This window comes from Carlito syrichta, unplaced genomic scaffold (genome assembly GCF_000164805.1).
Source record: "Carlito syrichta isolate Samal-C Ts95f unplaced genomic scaffold, Tarsius_syrichta-2.0.1 Scaffold128134, whole genome shotgun sequence".
NCBI classification, from domain to species: domain Eukaryota; kingdom Metazoa; phylum Chordata; class Mammalia; order Primates; family Tarsiidae; genus Carlito; species Carlito syrichta.
This window is the reverse complement of record NW_007072230.1, coordinates 216,914-240,031: the sequence shown is the minus strand read 5'-3', so window position 1 is coordinate 240,031 and position 23,118 is coordinate 216,914. Positions and strand designations below refer to the sequence as shown.

Here is a 23,118-nt window from a genome sequence, read left to right as displayed (position 1 = left end):
CCAGGCACAGTGGCTCATGCCTGTAATCCCAGCATTTTTGGAGATGGAGGCAAGAGGATTGTCTGAGCTCAGAAGTTCGAGACCAGCCTGGGCAACTCGTCTCTACAGTAAATCAAAACATTAGCTGGATGTGGTGGTGTGGACCTCTAGTTCCAGCTACTTGGAAGGATTGCCTGAGCCTAGCAAGCTGATGCTGTGGTAGCCATGGGTGCACTGCACTCTAGCCTGGGTGACAGAGTGAGACTCTGACCAGAAAAAAAAAAAAGGAGAGAGAGAAAGAGAAAAAGAAGATAAAGAATGTGGCTTGGACTCTTTCTACAAAAGCCCTTGAAGAATCCATAGAGTGTGGGAAAGGAAAGAAAAGTGTCTTGGTGAAGAACAAGACAGGGGACCAAGAGTTGTATAACTCTTCTTCTTTTTTTTTTTTTATGTGAGTTGGAATCTCACTCTGTCACCCAGGCTAGAGTGCAGTGCACCCATGGCTACCACAGCATCAGCTTGCTAGGCTCAGGCAATCCTTCCAAGTAGCTGGAACTACAGGCGTGCGCTACCATGCCCAGCTAACTTTTGATTTATTGTAGAGATGAGGTCTCGCCTGCCCAGGCAGGTCTCAAACCCACGGGCTCAGGCAATCCACTCACCTTAGCCTCCCAAAGGCACGGGATTACAGGCTGAGCCACCGAGCCCGGCTTCTTCTTCTTTTTTTTTTCTTAAAGAAAAGTTTACCAGCCAGGACAGACTAAGACGCATAGGTCAGGGGGCTGAGTAGGACTCACCTCATGACTGGACTGCAGTCACTGCCTTTGTAGGAGCCTGAGTTGCTGCTGCTTGGGGAAGAAGGTGCGTAGCTGGGATGAATGTTCACGGGGCTCAGCTGATTCCTGCAAAGCATGGACAGAAGGTCCTTCTCCCGTGGGGATGGGGGGTTGCTGCCAGACTTGTGTGATGAACCACCATTGCTCCGTCCGTGAGGACCTCGACTGGGAGAAAAGCAGAAAAGATGTTAAAGTCCTTGGGATTGGAGATGTCCATGTGCGCAGGACTGACTCCCTCCTGAAGTTAGTTACTACTAAGCACATCCTATTTGCAAAGGGGTGCTATAATTATTAATGTACACTGCCCTTGTGAGCAGCCTTCTTCCCACCTGCCTGGTATTTTCTCTCCTTGTAGCACTGGCATAGGCAACCTATCCCTCTGTTGTTCTTTCAAATAGTTTCTGAGCTTGAAGCTTGTTTTGGATTAAACCCAACTGCCTGCTAAGAGCATACACAGTGTGAAATATTGATCTGGCATAGGTTTCTTTTGGAGACTGCTTTGAAGAGGTGGTTTTTGTTCCAGGACACCTGTTTTGGTTTAGAAATATCTGGGTTAGGGTCACGTTGGGGTAAGAAAATGAAGGTGGTTCATTTGGAGGAAGAGGGTGCAGGGGTTACCCATGAAAGAGGAGGAAAAAACAGGGCAGATAAACAGCCACATAAATGTATCAAGCCTTTCATTTTGTCCACTTATTTTTAAAAGTTAGCTACTGCCAACAGGCTAATGATTCATTTCCTAAACAATGTTCATAAGGCATCTGGAACAGCAGTAGGGTCCCCAAGACCTTCACATTTTGTCCCTAAGAACTTAACACCCATGTTTCCTGGCTTTGACCCCATCTCCTATCTTGGGGAGGTGAATCTCCTCTTTCTCTCTCTAATTTACTTTCTAAATAAACTTTATTTTCTAATCTAAAAACAAACAAAAAAAGAGCTTAACACAAGCTTAATCGTTTAACTACTGAAATGTCACAGTTCCCTCTTGGTCTCCCCTGCCTTTTGCTGGAGTGACCTCTCAAAATGGAATTTGAATAGCACTGCCCTCTGCAAAGCTCAGTAGCTCCCCATTGCCTCCAGAAGAAAGGCCAGCCGCCTTAAGATGGCTCACTTAAGGTTCAATTCTACCACCCTATCCAAACCCATCCTCCTTCTTTTCCTTTCTTCCTCTGTACTCCAGGATTCCAAACAACTTATGGTGTCCTGGTGATCCATGCTTTCAGCCATCTTTAGGTTTCTGAACTTAGAATTTCCTCTGCCTAGAATGTCCTTCTGCTGCCGTCCCTCAGACCCTGAATACCAGGATACCTTTTACTTTGAGATTGATGGGAACCTACTCCATGAAGCCTTCTCTGAATTCTTCCCTCCTTTGGCCAGTGTAGGTACCAATCCTTGTTGTTCCCTAAAACTTTGTGTTGACTTCCATCATGGGACATACCACATGGAGTCATGACTGTATACTTGCTTGTCCTTCTTGCTAGACAGTGGCATCCTTCAGGGCAGGAACACAGCCTGTCATTGATATTCCCACTACTTTCTCAACACAGTAAGTGATCCCTAAATGACTGCTGGATACAGAAACCAGATTAGAATCCCTAGCACTGCCACTCTCTTGGCACCTAGGCAAGGAAATCATCTAACATATGGAGATGGAGATACAGCCATACACAAACACACACAGACATATACCTCTCCTGCCTTCCTCATGGGACTGATCTGAAAGTCAAATCAAGAGTGTAAGTGAGTGCATTCCACAAGCTGTTAAGTACAACTCAACTGTAGGCCATTATTACAGGATAAACCTTTGCGAATTTCATTGTTAATCTATTTCCAGAGATTTGACACCCCCTAGTATATGGATAACGGGTCTGTGTCAGGAACATTACTTGACAACATTACGAAACAATAAACAAGAACAAGATATGTTTCAAACAGTAGAACTGCTTTATGACAATCCCCTTTGCAATTTTCATTATGGCTGCATCCAACTGATACATCTCCCTGAGAGATGTGTGCAAATGGGAACGTGAGTGAATGTGTGAGTATTCTTGGCTTCCAAGCCATGATTACTTATTTAAAATCAAATGTGGCTGAGTGTGGTGGCTCAAGCCTGTAATGCCAGCACTTTGGGAGGCCCAGGTGAGGGGATTGCCTGAGGCCACAGGTTCAAAAACAGCCTGGACTACTTGGCGAGGTCTCATTTCTACAATAAATAAAAAAATTAGCTGGGCATGGTAGTGCACGCCTGTAGTTCTGGCTACTTGGAAGGCTGAAGCAGAAGGATCGTCTGAACCCAGCAGGTCAGTGTTGGAGTAGCCGTGAGTGTGCCACTGCACTCTAGTCTGGGCAATGGAGTGAGACTCCAATCCCCCCCAAAAATCAAATCAAATCAAATGTCATTTCAACTAGATGTCAACCTAGCAGATCACACATAAATTAAGCATCACCAAATCCTAAAGTTAAAAGTTCTTTCCTTTTGAAATCATCTAAATGAACGCTCTTCTTTTCATGAGGACACTTTATATGGAACAGATGGGCTGATGGCATTGTGACAAACCAACTCAGCAGCCCAGCATAGCAAGAACCTTATGAGTAGCTGAGAGGAACATGTGTCCTGGCTTGGATTTTCTTTTCCATGCCTGACTTCTAAGTCTGGCACCAACAAGATTGACTATTTTTCTTAATGCGACTATGAGAAATATGGTGGTTTAACTATTACAAGTTAGGAGAGAGACATCCCTGATTTTGACTTGGGAAATTCTCTTCCAAGTTGACCTTTGCTGAAGAACTTCTATGACCCTAGTGCTGTTCCAGATGCCTTATGAACTTTGCTTAGAAAATAAATCATTAGCCTGTTGGCAATAGCTAACTTACAAATATCAGTTCTGTTTCTTTCATTTAGTGTAGTTCAAATGTGAACATAGGTACAAACTCATCATAGATGAGATAAAGGAATTTTCAAAGAAGAAACTGGGATTCCACATTGATTGTGGTTGTGAACAGGTAAACTCAATGCTGCTTTTTTCAGTCTACCCCAAATCCCTTGAACAAGAAGAATGCAGTCCACAAAAAGGAGAGAAAACTCTGCTGACACTGCACCCTTCTGCATACCTGAATATGTAACTGAAAACAAAGAGAAAAGAAGTGAAGAAGGAAACCTCATGAGTGATCAAAGTGAATTTCTAATCCCCTGCCATGGCCCTTTACTATTATCATAATCACCACCATCATCAAGACTGTGATCATCATCACCATGTACTAGGGCTGAATTATGTCATCCCTCACAATTCATATGTTGAGCTGTAACTCGAATTACCTCAGAATGACAGGACATTTTAAAGAAGTGACTAGATTAAAATGAGGCAGTTGGGGTGAGCCCTAATCCAATTTAACTGATACCCTTATAAGGGAATTTGAACAAACATGAACAGAAGGAAGAAGATGGAAAGATATAGAGAGCAGACAGTCATCCACAAGCCAAGGAGAGAGGCCTCAGAAGAAACCAGCCCTGCAGACACCTTGATCTTGGAATTTCTGTCTCTAGAGCTGTGTGCTAGTACACAGCTTGTTTAGGTCATCCAGACTTGGCTATGCAACCATAACAAACTAATATAATCACCATCAAACTAATATAATCACCATCACTATGGTCACCACCAGCTGCAGCACATCTGTTAATATTACTTTCATTACTATTGACAAAAACAATCATTTATTGACCCTTTCACTAAATTCTGGGCACCATATCAAGCACTCATGTATATCAGCTCATTTAACTCAGTGAGGCAGATGCCACTGTTACCCCATTTTCCAGAACAGGAAAGTGAGACTTGGAGTCATACTCCTGATAGACAATGTAGGCCAACCTCAAGCTCAGGCCTGTCTGGTTTCCAAGCTGGTTTTTTTCTACCCCTCTCAATTCTCTCTGCTTCTGAACAGATTATCATTTTTCTTTAAGAAAGATCATTCCTTTGGAATGTAAGCAGAGTTAGTCTTCTATTAGATGAGATAATTTGTAAACCTTTAAAGTTTATTTCTAAAATAACCTGTCAAAAATGCTCTTGCTAGCCAGGCTCGGTGGCTCAGCCTGTAATCCCGCGCCTTTGGGAGGTTGAGGTGAGTGGACTGCCTGAGCCCACGGGTTCAAGATCTGCCTGGGCAGCGAGACCTCGTCTCTACAGTAAATCAAAAAATCAGCCGGGCATGGTAGCGCATGCCTATAATTCCGGCTACTCGGAAGGCTGAGGCGGAAGGATTGCCGGAGCCCAGCAGGAGAGGTTGCGGTGGCCGGGAGCGGCCACTGCACTCCAGTCTGGGTGACCGAGTGAGACTCCAACAAAAAAAAAAAAATGCTCTTGCTGACTTTCCCTGCTCCTCGTGTCACTATCCCTTCACCAAATGTCCTCTCTAGCCTTCCTCCAGGGAACTGATTCCACAGGGAAGATTCATTTACCACAGGAGGAACCAGCCAGTTGGAAGGATCACAAGTGACTACAGAGTTTTGCATGGATACTGGCCCATCTAGAGAAGGTGTCCTCTAAGCACGAACCTATAGAGCACAAAGTGTATGTGAAATGCCTGAAATTTTTCTTCACTGAAATCTACCGATGGCACTCTGTGCCTGGTCAGATTTGAAAAGTGAGAATAGGTAGAACACTGCCCATTTCAAATTTCTATCTATGAATTCTTGTTAAACATTTGAAGTCTTACTGCTTTGCTACCATAGACTCTAGTAGAAATATATCTCACTTGCATATACCTACATTTAACTATTTTATGCTTAGTATATCAGTTTTTGATCACTTAAAGAAACCATGAATTCCAGACTATTTTCTCTAAGTCACACTGTATTATTGACATGACCTGGAAATTTAACCACTGACACAAATTCCTTTAAAATTTTTAATAAAGTTGGCTTCTCCTAGAGGCCTTTTTATTTTTAGTTTTTTGCCTTTCTGTGTGTTTTGATACCCTACCATGGGTATGTGGTAATTTCTTGAATGTGTTAGATAAATTGGCTTATGCTCAGAACAAGTCACATCTGATTTTTTTTTTTGAGTCAGGATCTCACTCTGTCACCCAGACTGGAGTGCAGTGGCATGATCATGGCTCACCATAGCCCTGACCTCCTGGGCTCAGGCAAGCCTCCAGCCTCAGCCTCCAAGTAGCTGGGATTACAGACACATGCCACAACGGCTGGCTAATTTAAAAAAAAATTTTGTGTAGAGACGAGATCTTGCTATGTTGCCTAAGCTGGTCTCAAATTCCTGGGCTCAAGTGATACCCCTTAGTTTCCCAAAGTGTTGGGATTACAGGCGTGAGCCACTGTGCCTGGTCTACGTCTGCTTTACACAGAGGATGTTTATATTTATGCCCTGTATTTCCAAAGACACTTTATTGCAAAAATAGAGGAGGTTTGGGGATAGAGCAATTGTGTGTGTGTGTGTGTGTATGTGTGTTTTACTGTGGACTTCACTCTTTTGTTACAGGTTTATCTGGTTCCAGCTTTATTTGCTTTATTTTTAATAATACATCTGTGCCCTGGGGGCCTTAGGTTCCTTTAGAAATATCAGGCCAATCTTTTGCTCACTCAAGAGAAATAGCAAATATGTGTGTGCTGAGTCCCGGAAACACAAGCTTTTAGAAACTAAGTGGTTTTTAAGGAAGGGACTTCAAAAAATCATATAGTCCCACGCCCTTTTTACAAATGTGGACGCTGTGGCAGATAGTCTGCAGACAGGTGGTCCCCAGGTGTTGTGCCTCACCCCATGGCTTCCTTCAAGTTCCTGCCAAGAGCTCACCTCACCCCTGATGTCTCCTGGGACCAATCTAAACTAGGCCACACATCCCACTACTATATCTTTTCTCTGTATACTTTTTTTTTGGTCAGGGTCTCACTCTGTTGTCCAGGATAGAGTGCAATGGCACAATCATGGCTCACAGCAACCTCCAACTTCTTGGCTAAAGATCCTCCCACCTCAGCCTCCTGAGTAGCTAAGACTATAGGCACACACTACTATGCTCAGCTAGGTTTTTAATTTTTATGTAGAGACAAGATCTTTCTATGTTGCCCAGGCTGGTTTCAAACTCCTGGGCTCAAGCGATTCTCCCATTTCTGCCTCCTAAAGTGCTGGGATTTCAGGTGTGAGCCATCACACCAGGCCTTCTCTGCATATTTAAAAAAAATAATTACCTTACGTATCTATTTATTGTCTTTCCTGCTCTGGTAGAATGGATATAATTTTCATGGAGTTTTATTTCCTCAGAGTAAATGTTCAGTGAATGTTTGCTGAAGGAAAAAGCCACTGGAGGCAAGCAGAGACTCCTGGAGCTTACAAGCCCTCCCATTAAGTACTAATGGTGGCTCCCATTTTCCCACGGTCCTCTATTCCCCCAGTTCAAACAACACTAATGGCAGACATTTGTTGAACTTTGCTGTGCTACAAGTGCTGAACCAGCACTTCACCTGTACTTACTCATTGAATTCTAACAATAAACCCTCTATTTTAAAGATAAGGAAACTGAGGCATAGAGAAGTCAAGCAACTTGCTTGGGGCCACATAGCCTGTAGGTGGTGGTACTGGTATTTGAGCCAAGGCAGCCAGGCTTCAGAGGTCACATACCTAGCCAGAGTGCTCTATCACCTCTTGCAGGACTGGCCACACATGCCAATGAACTTGACACTTTCTTTACTCCTTTCCCAGGTAAATGTTGGGAGTGGTCAGGGCGTTAAAACTGCTTCCTTTACCAATAAAAAAAGTGGAAGCCCAACTATAGGAAAGAAAGGGTGAAGTCAGAGAATTTATATTTAAGAGGAAATAGATTCATGAGGGGAGATGACTAGCTTCATACCCAAATGGTCATAGAAAAGTGAGGGAAAGAAAAGAGGAGAGAATGGGGAGTGGACAGAGAATCAAGGGCTGGAGGAGAGACAACCATGGGTGGACAAACAGACCAACCTGCCTGGCCACTGCAGGCTAAGGTAGGGAAAATGACCAACTTTAAATTACTGTAAAAATAAAACAAAACAGCTCCTGAATAATAATAAAATATGAACAAACAATAATCTGGATGGCTCTTGGAATACCCAAGGTACAGGTAAGTCACCTGTGAGCAGTGTGCTAATGACAGAGCGGGAGATTGGGCCTACTTGCGTGAAAACGAAGAGCGCTTGCTTCCCGCAGTGGACATGTGGACCTCAGGGGCGGAGATGCTGCCGGTGCTGCTCGAGGAGCTAAAATCAGCTTCACTGCCTGCAAAACAATGGGGGAGAGAGAGGCATGAAGGAGAGGCATACACCATGTACATGCAGGCCAGGCTCTGCCTTCTGGACCCAGACCCTACCTTCCTATACTCCAGCTTGGCAGGTGCAAGATTCCAGGGCTTCCAGGCTCCGTGCCTGGCCCAGGACATCACTTTCCAGACATAGCTTAGAGGTACAGAAAGGCTGCTACCAGAAAGAGGCCAGTGGTCTCCCCATAGACTGTTACGGGTGACCCGAGTGGGACAATATATGGTTTTCCAAGTGCCTGACTCTCACTCAACAACAATGTGCCAGCCCAAACTTCAAGCTACAGGAAGCATACTTACCATTCCCAAAGGAGTTTTTCCAAGAGAGCTTATCTTTGGGCTTTTGTGTTGGGAGCTGGAGGCCCACTGAGCGTTAAGGATCAGGAAGGGCTGTTGACCCCGAGACGACTAGGATGCATTCAGGAGCTATTGACCCCATTTCCTCCCCCTTTCTACTCAGCACTAACCAGATTAAGCTCCTGTGAGCTCAAAACATAAAAACTCTGAGACCGGGACAAACACAGGCTAACTTTAGAAGCTCATCGCTCCCATTCTTCTGCAAACTGCAGTTTTGACTTTCACACAACTTATAATTCAAACTCATGTCACATTTAAGAGCCTTAGTATTGGTCACAGGCTTCTGGGTCATGATCTTAGGATTTATTGAAGGTATAAATTGTAGAATATGGTTTTAGAAGACAGCCATTTTGTTGAAAGAATGCGGCTGGGTTACTTGCAGGTAGCCCACTGTGAACTTTGGACTGGGCCACATTCCAAACATTCTGGGATGAGCCACTTTCGTTTGTAAAGTAAATATTAAGCTTCTATAGAATTGTTTAACTTGGCATAAATCAATCAGCTTAGGATGAAAAAGGTTTATAGAATATGTTAGTCACAGATTAGGTTATCCTTTGTTATGAGATTTTAAGATTATCATACGAAAAGGGTTTAAAGGCAATCATTGATTAAGTTTTCATGGATTAAGGTTTCTGGTGGGTGGGGGATGCCCCTCCCACATCTGACTTTGTGTATAAAAGACCCGTTGTAATTCCCAATAATACACATCGCTTCTGCACTAGACCGGAGTCCAGTCTCTTTCTCTCTCTCTCTCTCTCTCTCTCTCTCTCTCTCTCTCTCTCTCTCTCTCTTCTTCCCCCCAATTGCCGACGCCATCTCCACCTTTGGGGTACCCTGAACCCGGATGGAGCTGGTCACCGGCACTTTTGCAGTCAGCTAGTCATACTCAAATCTGGCATGGGAGGTCGGAAGGCCGTCAGCCTGCTGGAAGCAGTCAGGAAGAAAGTCTGGCTCCAAAACTGCTGGGATGGGCACTATCTGGTTACTGACTTTGGCTCAGTTTTTCTATAAAGAACAGAACCCTAACAAAAAAGCAGGAATGTAACCTTTTCAAACAGAATGACACCAATGGAACCTGTTGACATCTGAAAGTTTAGCTTTGGGGAGGGTTGTTTATTAGTTTACAAAGATTACATTACATTTTTTGTATAGTCTGGAGTTGGGTGTGTAATTATAATAGAAACATGCTGTGTGGTAGACTACTTTATATAAGTTCATTCTAACAAAAATATATAGTTCTTAAATAGTAATAATGGAAATACTCCCATAGATTGACTGAGGAAGTATGGGAGGTAGAATAGGCAAGATAGAACAATGGAAAAAATGAAAATGAGGAATTTAAATAAAAAGATGGAAGTCTATGTGCTTTTGAAAAATAAATCTAACTATATGATTTATTTTGGCCTTGTTGCTCAACTCCTATAGCACAATCTGTGACTCTTCTGGTTTAGAACCCAGCTCACATTTTTGAGTTGAAGAAGATATGAAAAATCTAAATCCTGGAATTTCTAACTAGCAGTGAACAATAATTATCATACAATTTATTGAGTGCCTACTAGGTTCCAGGACCTCTATGAGATGCTTTCTATTCTTTTTTATCATTTAATCTTGACAACTTTGTAAGACAGACATAAATCCATTTAACTATTGAGGAAATTGAAGCTGTTTTGCCCAAGGCCTGTAGGTGACAAATTTTGTCTAGGACCAAATCCTCATGCTACATCTCAATACCATGCATTGTCTCCAGGAAAGCAGTGGGAGGAAGTGATGGGGACTGAAGGTCCCTAAATAAACTGTGCATGACCATCTCCCTACAGTTCAAGATGAACCGTAGGTACAGGATGCAGCCAGGCTTGAGCCCAGGGATGAACAAATTCCTTTCTTGGATGAGTTTTATTAGTTTTGTTATAGATAATAGCATGCAATGGCATCACAGGGACAGAAAAATTCCTTCCCTGGCTTCCGGGACCTCACAGGAAATCCAGCTTCTTCTAGGACAGAGATCAAGAATGATCCATTAAGGCTAGGCATGGTAGTTCACTCTGGGAGGCTGAGGCAGGTGGATTGCATGAACCCAGGAGTTCGAGACCAGACTGGGCAACATTGTGAGACCTTGTCTCTATATAATACATACATACATACATACATACATACATACAAACAAAAATATATGCATAAATAAATAAATACATACATAAATACATTCATAAAATGACCCATTAGCCAGATGACAGTAGTGACTTCCAGTTCACAGAATTCTGGGAAATTAGGGTGGCAATTTATCAGGACCGAGACCAGATCTTCCTTCTGGATTACAGAGACTTTGTCTAAAGATATGATGAGCTTCTAGAAGCTTACTTAGTTGCCCTGAGCAAGTAGTGCACTGGCTAGACTATAGTATTTCACAATCTCAAGGACTGTGATCCAGTGACACACTATTCTTGATAGATTAATTCAACCAGCCCTGTCTGCTAGTAAATTAGCAGATTATTTTTTAACTGATAAAGGTGGACCATTTTCAAAATGATATTCTATGGTCACAGCCATCTGGTTCAAGATACTATTTTCTAATGTGGAATTATTCCTCTGAAACACTCACGTTTCTTCCTTAAAAAATATACAAAAACCCCAAAATTGTAATTTAACTGCTTACGCTGAAGCAGGAATTATAGAAAAGGAACAGATAATTGCTGAAAATCCATTGTTACTTCACAATGCTTTTGATCTGTGGTACTTATGTTCTCTGAACTAAAGGACAACTTTATCCATTTTATGGCTACTGGAACTCAATATATTGACTTTTATGTATTTGCAGGGCTTAAGGTCACTTTGTTCCAGTACTTTCCTATCTTATCTTCTGCACATCTGAAAGAGATTTGAAAGCACATTCAGGGGACCTCTGCAGCTGTATTTGGGACTTTTTGAATAATATGATGATAGTGAAAAATGCATGTGCTACTTCCCAACTATTTCAGTTTATGATTTTTTTTAAACATACGTTATTTTCAGGGTGGCTAATGCAGTGTAAAATCAATGAACTACTTTTAAGGGATACATAGTGAAGCTAATTTTGACACATCGTCTGATATACACTCCTCATTTACTGAGAAAAATAACTAGATGTTTAAAAAAAGATATAGGGAAGAAGAGGAATTCCTTATTCATTTCAATTACTTGTTTTTATTTTTTTATTGACAGGATATTATTAAGAGGTCCAGGCTGTAATGCAGTGGTGTGATCAGAACTCAGTGTAATCACGACTTCCTGGGCTCAAGCGATCTTCCTGCTTCAGCCTCCCAGTTAGCTGGGACTACAAGTACACACCACCACACACAGCTAACTTTTAAAATATTATGTTGCCCAGGCGCCGTGGCTCAAGTCTGTAATCTCAGCACTTGGGAGGCCGAGGCGAGAGGACTGCTGAGCCCAGGGGTTTGAGACCAGCCTGGGCAACTTGGTGAGACCTCACCGCTACAATAAATCAAAAACTAAGCCGGGCATGGTAGAGAGTGCCCGTGGTTCCGGCTACTTGGAAGGTTGAGGTAGAAGGATCGCCTGAGCCCAGCAGGTTGATGCTGGGATGGCTGTGAGCATGCCACTGCACTCCAGTCTGGGTGACAGAGTGAGAATCTGACTCAAAAAAAAAAAAAAGAAAGAAAAGAAATTATTGTTGAGATGGAGGTCTTATTATGTTGCTCTATTATGTTGCTCAGACTGGTCTCGAATTCCTGGACTCAAGCAATCCTCCTGCCTTGGCCTTCCAAAGTACTGGGATTACAGTTGTGAGCCACCATGCCTGGCCTCATTTGCTTTAAAAAGTGCATGCAACTAAGGTGTTGTTGTAGGTACTGTAGTTCAATGTTCTTTTGGTTATTAAAATCACACACAGAAAGTACCTAACCAAAAACACAGAACCTGAGTTAGCCTGGATTCAAATCCTACTGCTACTGCATACTAGAGAGAGAACTTTAGGCAAGTTACTTCACCTCTCTGTGCCTCAGTTTCCTAATCGGTTAAATGAAGATGGTACTCTTTGCATCTGCCTTACAGGGTTCTTGTAAGCAATAAATGTCATCCTCATTAACATCGTCTTCCTTGCTTATCAATGTTGTTTTCAATCAGCCGCCCCGCTGCTGGTGGAGTGAGATTCCAGGACTGAACAGAGAGAATGACTTTGATGACTTTTAGGATACCTTATGACGCCAAACTCTTGACTAAGCACCCTGCAGTGGAAGGCATTTTTCTAACTAGCAGGAAGCTATGCCACGTGGCCTCCAGAAGCTCTGGTGGCTTTCTGTTGAACAATACTGCTGAACTCTTTAAAGAGGTGTTACCTTTACTTCTAATGTTAGGATAATAAGCTTTCTGTGCATGTGTGCTAAGGCCAAGAAATTAGAGAAGGAAGGAAAAATGAAAACAAAAAGGATATGAGTCAGCACTGATTACTGGGCTTAAAATACTGCCTGCAATCTGGTCTCTTAGGACATTGTTATTTTTGCCATTCCTAGAATATCATGGCACCTGCAAGCTTCTGAAAACAGAACAATCTCACCGTTCACCAAGTTGTAGTAAGCCATTCTAAACCACTGATTTAAGTAACCCCAAGCCCAGCTTTGTCCCTTATCACTGCAAAGCCATCAAATTAATCCAGGCTGGCCACCTATATCCCCACTTCAAACAAAGGAAGCAAATTTTAAAAAGAGAAAGAAAAAAAAAAAAACCCAACCCTTAGTTCCCCATCCCTTCATCTCCCATCCCCCCTACCTCTCTTCAGATACACAGATCTTTTATCTAAAGGTCTCTAGGGAGGAGACAGGAGCTATTTTCACTGAAGCCAAGCACAGCTATCAAGGAGCAGCAGGGGCAGTAGACTTGTGCAATTAGGGAAGACACTATTAAAAGAAGCTACCTTAAGGTAGATTCAGTAGAACTGACTCTTAGCTGCAAAACTTTGGAGGGGCAGCGAAGGAATCCAAGAAGTGCTTCACAACCCAAACAGGGTTTGTCTTAGTTTTTGGAAACAACTTCCCTGACTCTCCTAGGTGTTTATCTCAGAAAGAGAATATTTAATCAAAAGAATTGATAGAAGATATCTATACAGGCTTTCTTATGTTTCAGAATAGAAGTCTTCTTGAAAAATTGCAAATATGATTTCCATTTGTATCATAGCTTCATAAAAGAGTTATCTTAGTTGATGTGTGACTAATAAAGCTATACTCTTAAAAGTATATATATATAATATATAAAAAAGTATTTATATATATAAAGAGAAGTTCAAATTTAAAGTACTTAGAAGTGAATAATTGGTATTGAGAAACCTAACTAGACAAAAATAAGCCTGTTTATGGGAAAATAGTAAAGTCAAAAACAGATGACACACTGAAAAAAATATTTACAACATATGATAAAAAGTTGATCTCCTTTATTTACCAAATGTGCATACAAATTAGAAAACAAAACAGAAAAATAGGCCAAGGACATGAACAGGCAGAAGACAGGAAAGGAAAGAAAAACAAATGGCTGATATATATGAAAAGTCACATAATCTCACTCATAACATTAAAAATGTAAACAAAAAGAAAATATTTTTTTCATTCCCTGATTGGCAAAAAAAAAAAAAAAAATAATAATAATAATAAAGTTTGTTAATATGGTTTCTTTTAAGGGTTTGTGAAAACTGTGACTAAGGTACTTGGATAGAGTGATTAAGAGTGTGAATCAGTGCTACACACATAATAAAGAGAACTGTACTGCCAGGAATTTATCCTGTACATAAGGATCCAAAAAGATAACCTTACTGTCCACCAATAGTGACTGGTACAAGTGGGCTACAATAGTGTAAGAGAGCACCCCATACTCTTGAAGGAGTGACATGAACCTGGTGTGTTGAACTGAAAAGATCTCAAAGACTTGCTATTAGATGAGAAAAACAAGATGCAAAGCAGTGGGCGCGGCAAGGCTGCTCTTGTGTAAATATATCTTTAAATAATATGCTAAAAGCACAGAAAATATTTCATGATGGCCAAAAAAGATCTGTTAATAGTGACTTCTCTTGGCTACAGGAAAGTGGGAATACAAAGAAGCTCTTGTTTTCATTTTATTATTTTTCTGAGCCATTTGGCTTTTCTGTCCATGTGTGTATTACTCTTATCATTATATATGCATATATCTGTGTGTGTGTGTGTGTGTGTGTGTGTGTGTGTGTGTGTGTGTGCAGGGATTTGTGGACAATTCTTTTTTTCTTTTACAAAATTTAAAACATTTTAAGGAAAATCTTTGTGTAGTAAAAGTAACTATGCTGTATAATCTAGTATTAAGAGGGTTTTAGAATCAAGACACCTGGGTTTGAATCTTGGCTCCTCTACCTTCTGTGGAGCAAGAGCAAGGTATTTACCCTCTCTCTGCCTGAGTTTCCCCATCTGTAAGATGGGAATGAGGATATTAATAGTAAGTGTTGCTAAGGGATTATGGAAATTCGGGTGAAACATAAAGGAATTAGAAAAGTGTCTGGTACATAGCAAGCACTCAATCTCAATACATATTGATTATTATTTTGGCTAGTATCTCTGGTATATAGCAGCCAGAAGGCTAAAAGAGGACTTTTCAAAAAAAAATATTACACCTATCCCTTAGAGAGGGCCCACAGGAGGAAATGCCTTCTTTTACTTAACTCATCCATTCTTCTTCTTATTCTTTTTTTTTTTTTAAATAAATAGAGACAGGGTGTCCTTATGTTGCCCAGGCTATTCTCGAACTCCTGGGTTCAAGTGGTTCTCCTGTCCCAGCCTCCCAAAGTGCTGGGATTACAAAAGGTAGTTTAGAGAAAACGGTTTTGCAATGAAGAGCATGTTTCTATGCTTTACCTTGAGTGTGTATGTATTCAATAGGGTGTTTCCAAAAATCCTGATCCTAAAGAGACTCCCCCTGGACTCTTCCAAAAATCTCTGGAGTTGCTCCTGTGTTAAAAGGTTCCCTTCAGAAAGCCTCAGGGAAAATGCGAGTAGGTCTACCACGGCATCATGTTGCAGAGGCCAGTTCTGAGCCAGGGGGTGTGGAAGGTTTGAGAAAGATGGAAGGGATGGAGGGAGCCTGGGAGAGAAGGTCCTACCAGGGCCAGAAGGGTCAGAGACCATCACCCCCAGCTCACTCCTGTGTCAGGAGCTGGCTCAGCAACACAGAAGCACAGGTAGTCCATCTGCCCAACAAGAAGTATGAATGAGTGAAATGATAGACAAGGGGGGGTGCCAAGACACTTCAGTCAAGGAGAGGAGGTGACGTCCCAACCTAAAGTCACTATAAAGCCCAATTCCACCTGCCACTAGTTGTGTGGTCTTGGCCAAGTTTTTAACTCCACTATGCCTTAGTTTCTTCACTTATGAGTATACATATACATTATGCATACATGCATGTATATGTACACACATATGCTTTTATTTTTTTGTAGAGACATGGTCTCGCTATGTTCGGGCTGGAATGCAGTGGTATGATCATGGCTCACTGTAGCCTCGTTCTCTTAGGCTCAAGTAATCCTGCTGTCTTAGCCTCCCAAGTAGCTGGGACTACAGAAGCCCACTATCATGCTCAGCTATTTTTTTTTTGTATTGTTTTGTAGAGACAGGTTCTTGCTCTGTTGCCCAAGCTAGTCTTGTACTCTTGGGCTCAAAAGATTCTCCTGCCTTGGCTTCCCAAAGTGATGGGGTGATAGGCATGAGCCATGGTGTCTGGCCTACACATGTGTTTTTAAAAGGTTAATTTACTGTTTGTTTAGCAAAATATTACTAAGCACCTGCCGTGTATCAGGCTCTGTCCTAGGTATGAGGATAACAATCCCTACCTTACAGAGTTGTGAAGATGAAGTGAGTTAATGCATAGAACATGCTTGACATGCCCATCAACATAATTTTATCATTATTAGTAATAGTGTAATGGTCCTTAAACTTACTTCACATGGGGGCTACTTGTGAGGTTTAATAATAGTGCATATTTCTGGGCGACACTCACAAAAATTCCAGTTCAGAAGGTCGATTCAGGAGTCTGCATTTTTAATAATTATGGTAGCTGATTGTACAGATGGGGGTCCCTGAACAATGTCATGAGGGAGAGAGTGTCAAAGATGAAGAGCACCTGCACTATCTCCCCAAGTCCTGTCCAACTGCAAGGGTTTTTCCAGTGTGAAGGGGACAGCAAGGGAAAAGGAGCCAAGACAGATAGGCCACCAGGGCGGGAAGGAGTGATTCATGGGCACAGTGCATGGGAGAGAGGAGTCTACCTTACACATGATCTGTATCCTCGCAGCTTTTCAGAGGACTGGAGGGGATGATGAGGACCTATGTAAGGCACAGGTTGTCTGAAACTGGGTCGGTTCCAGCCAAACTCACGTACACACACATTGGTTTGCAAAAGCTAGTAGGATGCTTGGCAGTTGGTCCATGGTTTGCAGTCCTCATAATCCTGTGTGCATTTGGGGTTGTCAAATACTGTTTGGCAGATAAAAGCATCTCACAATCCAGCAAACTTTGAATTTGGATTATTCCATCAGCCCTAACCTGCTGGCTTTGGTGTGGTCCATGTGCCCACAGTAGATGTGCTGAACAGCATCACAGGAGCCACATGCAGGCATCCAAATCTCCCACCCTGAGTCCCCCTCAGGAACAGGTCCTGGGGCAGGCAGGTTTGAGGAGCAGTCCTTTCCTCCACTGCCTTGCATGCAACAGACTTGGGAAGGGTCACATCCATGGTGGTCATGAACTTCATTCAAACTCATTATCTTGGTGACCCAGTGATAACAGGGCAAATCCTTCCTGAAGTACTTTCCAGACACGTACATGTTCCTTATCTTTGGTTTCTTGTCAAAATGACTGAACAGAACTGAATTTCTGTTCCTTTAAAAAAACTGGCTGGGAAGTCAGCTGCTTCTATTTAGGGAGAAGTGTTTATCCAGTGTCTACCAAATTGAGATGCCAGACCTGTCTGGCAGGAAAACCTAAATCAGGGAGCAGCAGTGCTAATGGTAGTGGGTGGGTATGAAGCAAGGATGTCATTGGGGGGACATTCACAGGGGAGGAAGGAGGTAATGAAGGGAGGGAGAGAAAAACAGGGACAGAGATGCCAGGCACGGCAGAGTCAGGGCAGGGCTGGGGGCTCCGTCTGGACTTTGAGTCCAGAATAGAAGGGAAAAGGAAAGGATGGGAATTTTCTGTAGTCACCACATCACATCCTCCACTATTCTTCTTCATCCCAGTGAGGAGGTGCTGTCTGCATGCACTTCTAGACCATGGATGGTACAAAACACCCACTTGCCAAGAAAGAGGTGACACAATTTACAACTTGCTGCCAAGGCACCCAACAGAGCTCTATAACAATGTGCTTTCTTTAACCTCACTGCTGTACTTATACGTGGCTTTTCTTAATGGACTCTAAGTCCGAACAGTCTTGACTGCCCTGCCCCCATCTTCATGTGACAACTCCCAGGGCACACCATCGTCTGTCTGCTCACAGGGACCACAGTCCACATGGAAGTCACCTCTTTCTCACATCTGGATCACTCCCTGTATTTTCTCAACAGCCCTGACCTCCACCTTTACTCCATTCAAACAGAGCAGAGCTCCATCCCTGGCCTTTCTGGCACTCCATGGACAAGTTCCACTTCGAGTCTCTTGAAGTCTTTCCCCCTGGTTCATCAATGACCTTTCTCTTCTTACTTATTTGCATTTTTAAATTCCATGTAGTGGTTTCTCTTTGCTTTTGATGAGGTAATAGGGTTTCACTGCTTCAGTTACTAGTGGTGTGATCTTGGGAAAGGTGCTTAACCTTTTTGTGCTTCACTGTCTTCTATGAAAGGGAAATAACAACAGTATCTATCTCCTAAAGTTGTTCTAAAGAAGATGTAAAATAATACAGGTAAAACTAAAAAACAGTGCTGGCACTCAATAAGCACTTTAAAAACTACTGTTATTTTTATTTTTCATCATAGGATCATCCCCTTAGAACCACATCTGTTCCCAACACATATGAGGTCAAAACCAGGGAGAAGAACTTGGGGACAGAGATGAGGGATGAGGTGAGGCTGTCGTGTGCAGTGTGAGTGGCAAGAAAAGATTCAAAACAAGAGTGAAAATAGACAGAAGACAATTCTGACAGTGGGCAGGAAAGAATCTTCCTCCTCTCTTTAGATTATAAATCAACCAGTAAATTCTCAGACCTTGGCTGTATCGACTGAACTCCCTAATCTCCCTGGAAGGCCTTACAGCACCCTAAGCAACAGGGAGCAAATGATCAGACCCTTCTTGTAAAGTCTGGACCACGACACACAGCAGGAGCCATAGTTCCCCTGTAGTTCATATTTGTATGTTCCCTGGCTCTTGGCATACCCAACAAACATCAGTTTGAGACCCTGATCTGCCTTCAGAAGGAGGCACATGTCTTAGGAAGGACACATATTAGGTGCTACAAATGGTCAACAAAGGGGAAGGAAGGATGAAGACTGCATGGAGGAGACATCCAGAACTAGATAGCTTCTGAAACCATTCACAACTATCCAGGACTGTACACACAGAGTTGTCCAGACAAGCATCTGGGGTGGAGGGAACAGCATATGGATGTAGTAACATGGGAGGACTGAGGAACAACAGTAGGGAATGAGGCCGGGAAGGCAACTTGGACGCAGGCAAGCTTAACATCCTTCTAAGAAATAGGCCCCCATGTTTATGACCGGTGAAGCTCAGAGTTATTCACATTGACACACAGGTCTTTTTTTATTTTCTAAAATTCTCACCTTCTCTGGAAAAAAAACAACAGGTAAACATATGAGCTTTCTCAGAGGGGTGGATATCAAAGAAAAGGAAGCACATGTTTTTCCTACCCCAGTGATACTGTAGCCACAATTCTGTCTAAAGTGAGTCTACTGACAACCCTTACTGGTCTACCAATTGATCTACTAATGGTCTATCTGCACTTAGTGGTCTCCATTTGTAGGCTGGGCCAACTGACAGGAGAGATGGGAAGAAGTGGCGGGTCACAAAGTGCTGGATGGAAATTATGCATGGAACTATTTTTCTATAGGAGAGTGACATCTCATTATTTTCTCTGTGACCCAGAAAATGACTTTTTCAATTTCCTTTTTTAAAAAACGGAGTCTCAGATGCACAGAACTAGATTAGTCATAATCCTTAGTTCTTGACACATCCTTCTCACGTTGGCCCATGCAAGACTCTTTATTTGCTGACCGCTCAGTTAATGTGTTTGTTTTATTTACTTATATTTAATACTATAATAAACAAAGAAACCACCATCCATCACAGAAAGGAGAACTTGACACTAACTTCATCTACCTATGTGATCTTCCCCATTCTTGCTTTCACTTTTACAAATAACTATCACATCTCTCTGTATTTCTAAAGAGTAGAAACTTTTTTGTTTTGCTTCTGTCTTTTAAAATTTGATAGGTTATAATAATTTATATAGTCTGAGACAATTTTCACTCAATATCATGAAAATTCTCCATATAATTGTAGCACACTTATTTGACTGCTATATAATTTTTCGGTGTGTAACTTTTACCATAATTTATTTCTTTACTCTCTTAATGATGAAAAATGAATTGAATTTATTCTAGTCATCCTCATTTAGCTAGATTTTCCACTCTGAAAAACATTTATTTACATTTCCAAACTCAAGTGTCTCTAAAAATATCAAAATACCAAATCCACTTTTAGTAATATATTCCATCGATGAAAATAAATGCTCTGTGAATCATCTGTCCTTACAGCTTTCTTCTTACACCCCTTCCCTCTCATAATGAAGAATCAACCATTAAAATAAAACTAGAATCTCTGCCTTAACTTTTCCCAATTTTAGGGCCCAACGTGCCTAAGATGACCCTTTGTCTTATGGTAGTTCCTGACCCTGAGTTGCCCTAAGAGATCAGGAATTACCTGGTACCCTGTCAGGCTTAGCTCAGGTCACTCTGTTACTCTATTCTTTAGACGTGGCAAGGGGAAAAGCTATGAATGTGAAACGCTGACCCAGAGTAACTGGATTACATATTCAACCTCACTGAGGGAGAAACCTGTCCCAAGAGACAGGTGGGAGCTTCCTTGAGAGTATGAGCTGGTGTTTAACACAGCCCCAAACTTGTATATTTAAATCAAGGCAAAACACTGGGTTGGAGTCGCAAGTGAGGGAAACTTCTTCATTTTAAACAAGTCCCCACTGTTTTGGAGAAGGGAAAGCCACCATATCAAAGTCTCTATTAGGATGCAACTGCTCTGCTCTAGAAATACTAAAGCCAGAGTAAAGATTTCTGTCTTTTGCTATCCATCTGAGCTTCTGATGATTTGTCACTTCGAAATGTTTTTGTGAAGTTAAATAACTTGGTCTGTGAAGCAGGTCAGGGAATTCTGGGATAGATTTTAAAACATCCTTAGTGAGTCAGAAAAACATTCTCTAGTGAAGTTGATGCTGCTGGTTTGGGACCACACTTTGAGGACCACTGCCTCAGAGGAATGAGAAGATGGCTGGCAAACTTAGGGGCAGGGATGATATTTTGTAAGGATAAATTACTCACAGGCAGGGGTGAACCCAGTCATGCCAATAAGCTCCACATGAATACAAACATTAAAGTTTGATAACCACTGCTCTGAGACACCCTGTGCTTGGGGTCCCTCAGAGAGCAGCTTCCTGAATGGCTGCCTCTGAGAAAGTGGGAGCAGCTGGCTTGACTACAACCTAAAATATGGATACACACTGTAGTATATATTTTGGGAACCATTTTTACATATTTCACTTCCAAAATGAGTGAACTGCTTACTTGGCATACTACTGAGTGGTACTAACCATGCTTTATGTAATTGGCAATATGTATTTAACAGCTGTGGTTAAGAGCAGGTTCTAGCATCAGTGGGCTCTGGACTCAAATATCTGTTCTTTCACATAAAGACAGTGGGACCTCCGGCAATCACTTAACTGCTCTATGCCTCAGTTTTCTCACTCTAAAAAGGGACAAAAATAGTGCCCATTACTGGAGTTATTGTGAGAATTAAATGTCATAGTGTGACCAACCTGGGCAACAAAGTGGGATCATGTCTCTACCAAAAAAAAGGAAAAAGAAAAAGAAAAAAATAGCTGGGTGTGGTGGCACACATCTGTAATCCTAGTTACTAGGAGGCTGAGGCAGGAGGATTGCTTGAGCCCAGGAATTTGAGGCTGTGGTGAGCTATGATCACACCACTGCACTCTAACCTGGACAGAACAAGACTCTGTTTTAAAAGAAAATAACAGCAATTGAATCTTCATGTCAAGGTTATGAAAGAGGCACTACTATTATTCCCATTTTACAGATGATAAAAGGGGACAATACGTAACTTACTCAAGGTAATGCAGCTCGTAAGTGGTGAAACTGAGATCTGAAACACCACAATAATAAATGAATCAAAACACACCTTAAGCACCAAGACAGTGGGACCTGAACACTAATCACATTAGCACAAGGGAGGGATCAGCAGTTTCTGGGCACTGCCAGGGGAGGGAGGGGGGCATACAACAACACAAAGGGTATCTGGTCCTATACCGGGGGGAGTGAGGGCCAGTTGGAGGCCCAAACTTCATCTGCATGCAGCCTACTTGTGTAGTTAATCTTTACTTGTACCCCACATCTCTATAATAAAATAAAACAAAAAGCTGAGGAAGTTGTATTTTCTACAAAAGTGTGTGTTTGTTTGCTCTTGCAAAGGGCATGATGAGAACTTTGGAAATACATATTTATTATCTGTCTACAGCAGAGGGTCTTAACATGATTTGAACCATTCTGCTGTCTGTATTCCCTAAAAATGGGCAAACAATTAGTGAACACAGACCACATCAGCTAGGCAACTACTTTTGCTCAGGAACCCCTGTTTCAACAAAGATAATAGGACAGGATCTACATTCTTAAGCAGAAAGTTAACATATTATCAATATATGTAAAAGAACAGGCATGTGGCTCATACCTGTGATCCCAACACTCTGGGAGGCTGAGTTAGAGATCAGCCTGGGCAACATAGTGAGACCTCATCACTACAAAAAATTAAAAATTAGCTGGAAGTGGAGGCAGGTACTGTAGTCCTAGCTACTTAGGAAGCTGAGGCAGGAGGATCACCTGAACCCACACAGTGGAGGTTGTAGTAAGTTGTGATTGTGCCATTGCACTCTAGCCTGGGCGACAGAATGAAACTCTGACTAAAAATATATATAAATGAATAACTAAATAAAATAATTCTTGCTATTTTAAACATCAGATAGGGTTTGTTTATGGTGAAGTGTGAGGACAACCTGCATCAGTATTGCCTGAACTATCTGTTAAAAATATGGATTGCTGACTTACACTCCAGATCTGCTGATGGAATATTTTTAAGTCAGTCTCATGATCCTCAGTTTTACAAATTACCCAGGTGATCGCTCATGCACAGTAAAGTTATGAAACCACTACAATAAATGATCCTTGTTTTCAGTTTAGTCTGTTCAGTCATTCTTGATCTATCTGCTCTTTCCTATCCTGAGGCCATCACCATTTCTCCCCAGGAATTATGGAAATAGTCTCACACTGTGCCCAGCTGCTCTTTGTGGCCCTGAGTGGTTCATCTTCCACACTTCTCTGGAGCCTAAATCTCATTTGGTGATTTCC

The 23,118-nt window shown here is 42.0% G+C and overlaps 1 protein-coding gene across 6 annotated transcripts in view; it reads right to left on the bottom strand.

Annotated features, from left to right (window-relative positions):
* The window catches only part of SYBU (syntabulin), a 102,655-nt gene that overhangs the window by 5,326 nt on the left and 74,211 nt on the right, over positions 1–23,118 (bottom strand). For all 6 annotated transcript variants that reach the window (XM_021707960.1, XM_021707959.1, XM_008048897.1 and 3 more), the window contains 2 exons: positions 7,963–8,065; positions 777–980 (listed from right to left, as the gene is read on the bottom strand). In XM_021707960.1, coding sequence (XP_021563635.1) covers positions 777–980; positions 7,963–8,065 — 307 coding nt within the window. The remainder of the gene's footprint in view (positions 1–776; positions 981–7,962; positions 8,066–23,118) is intronic.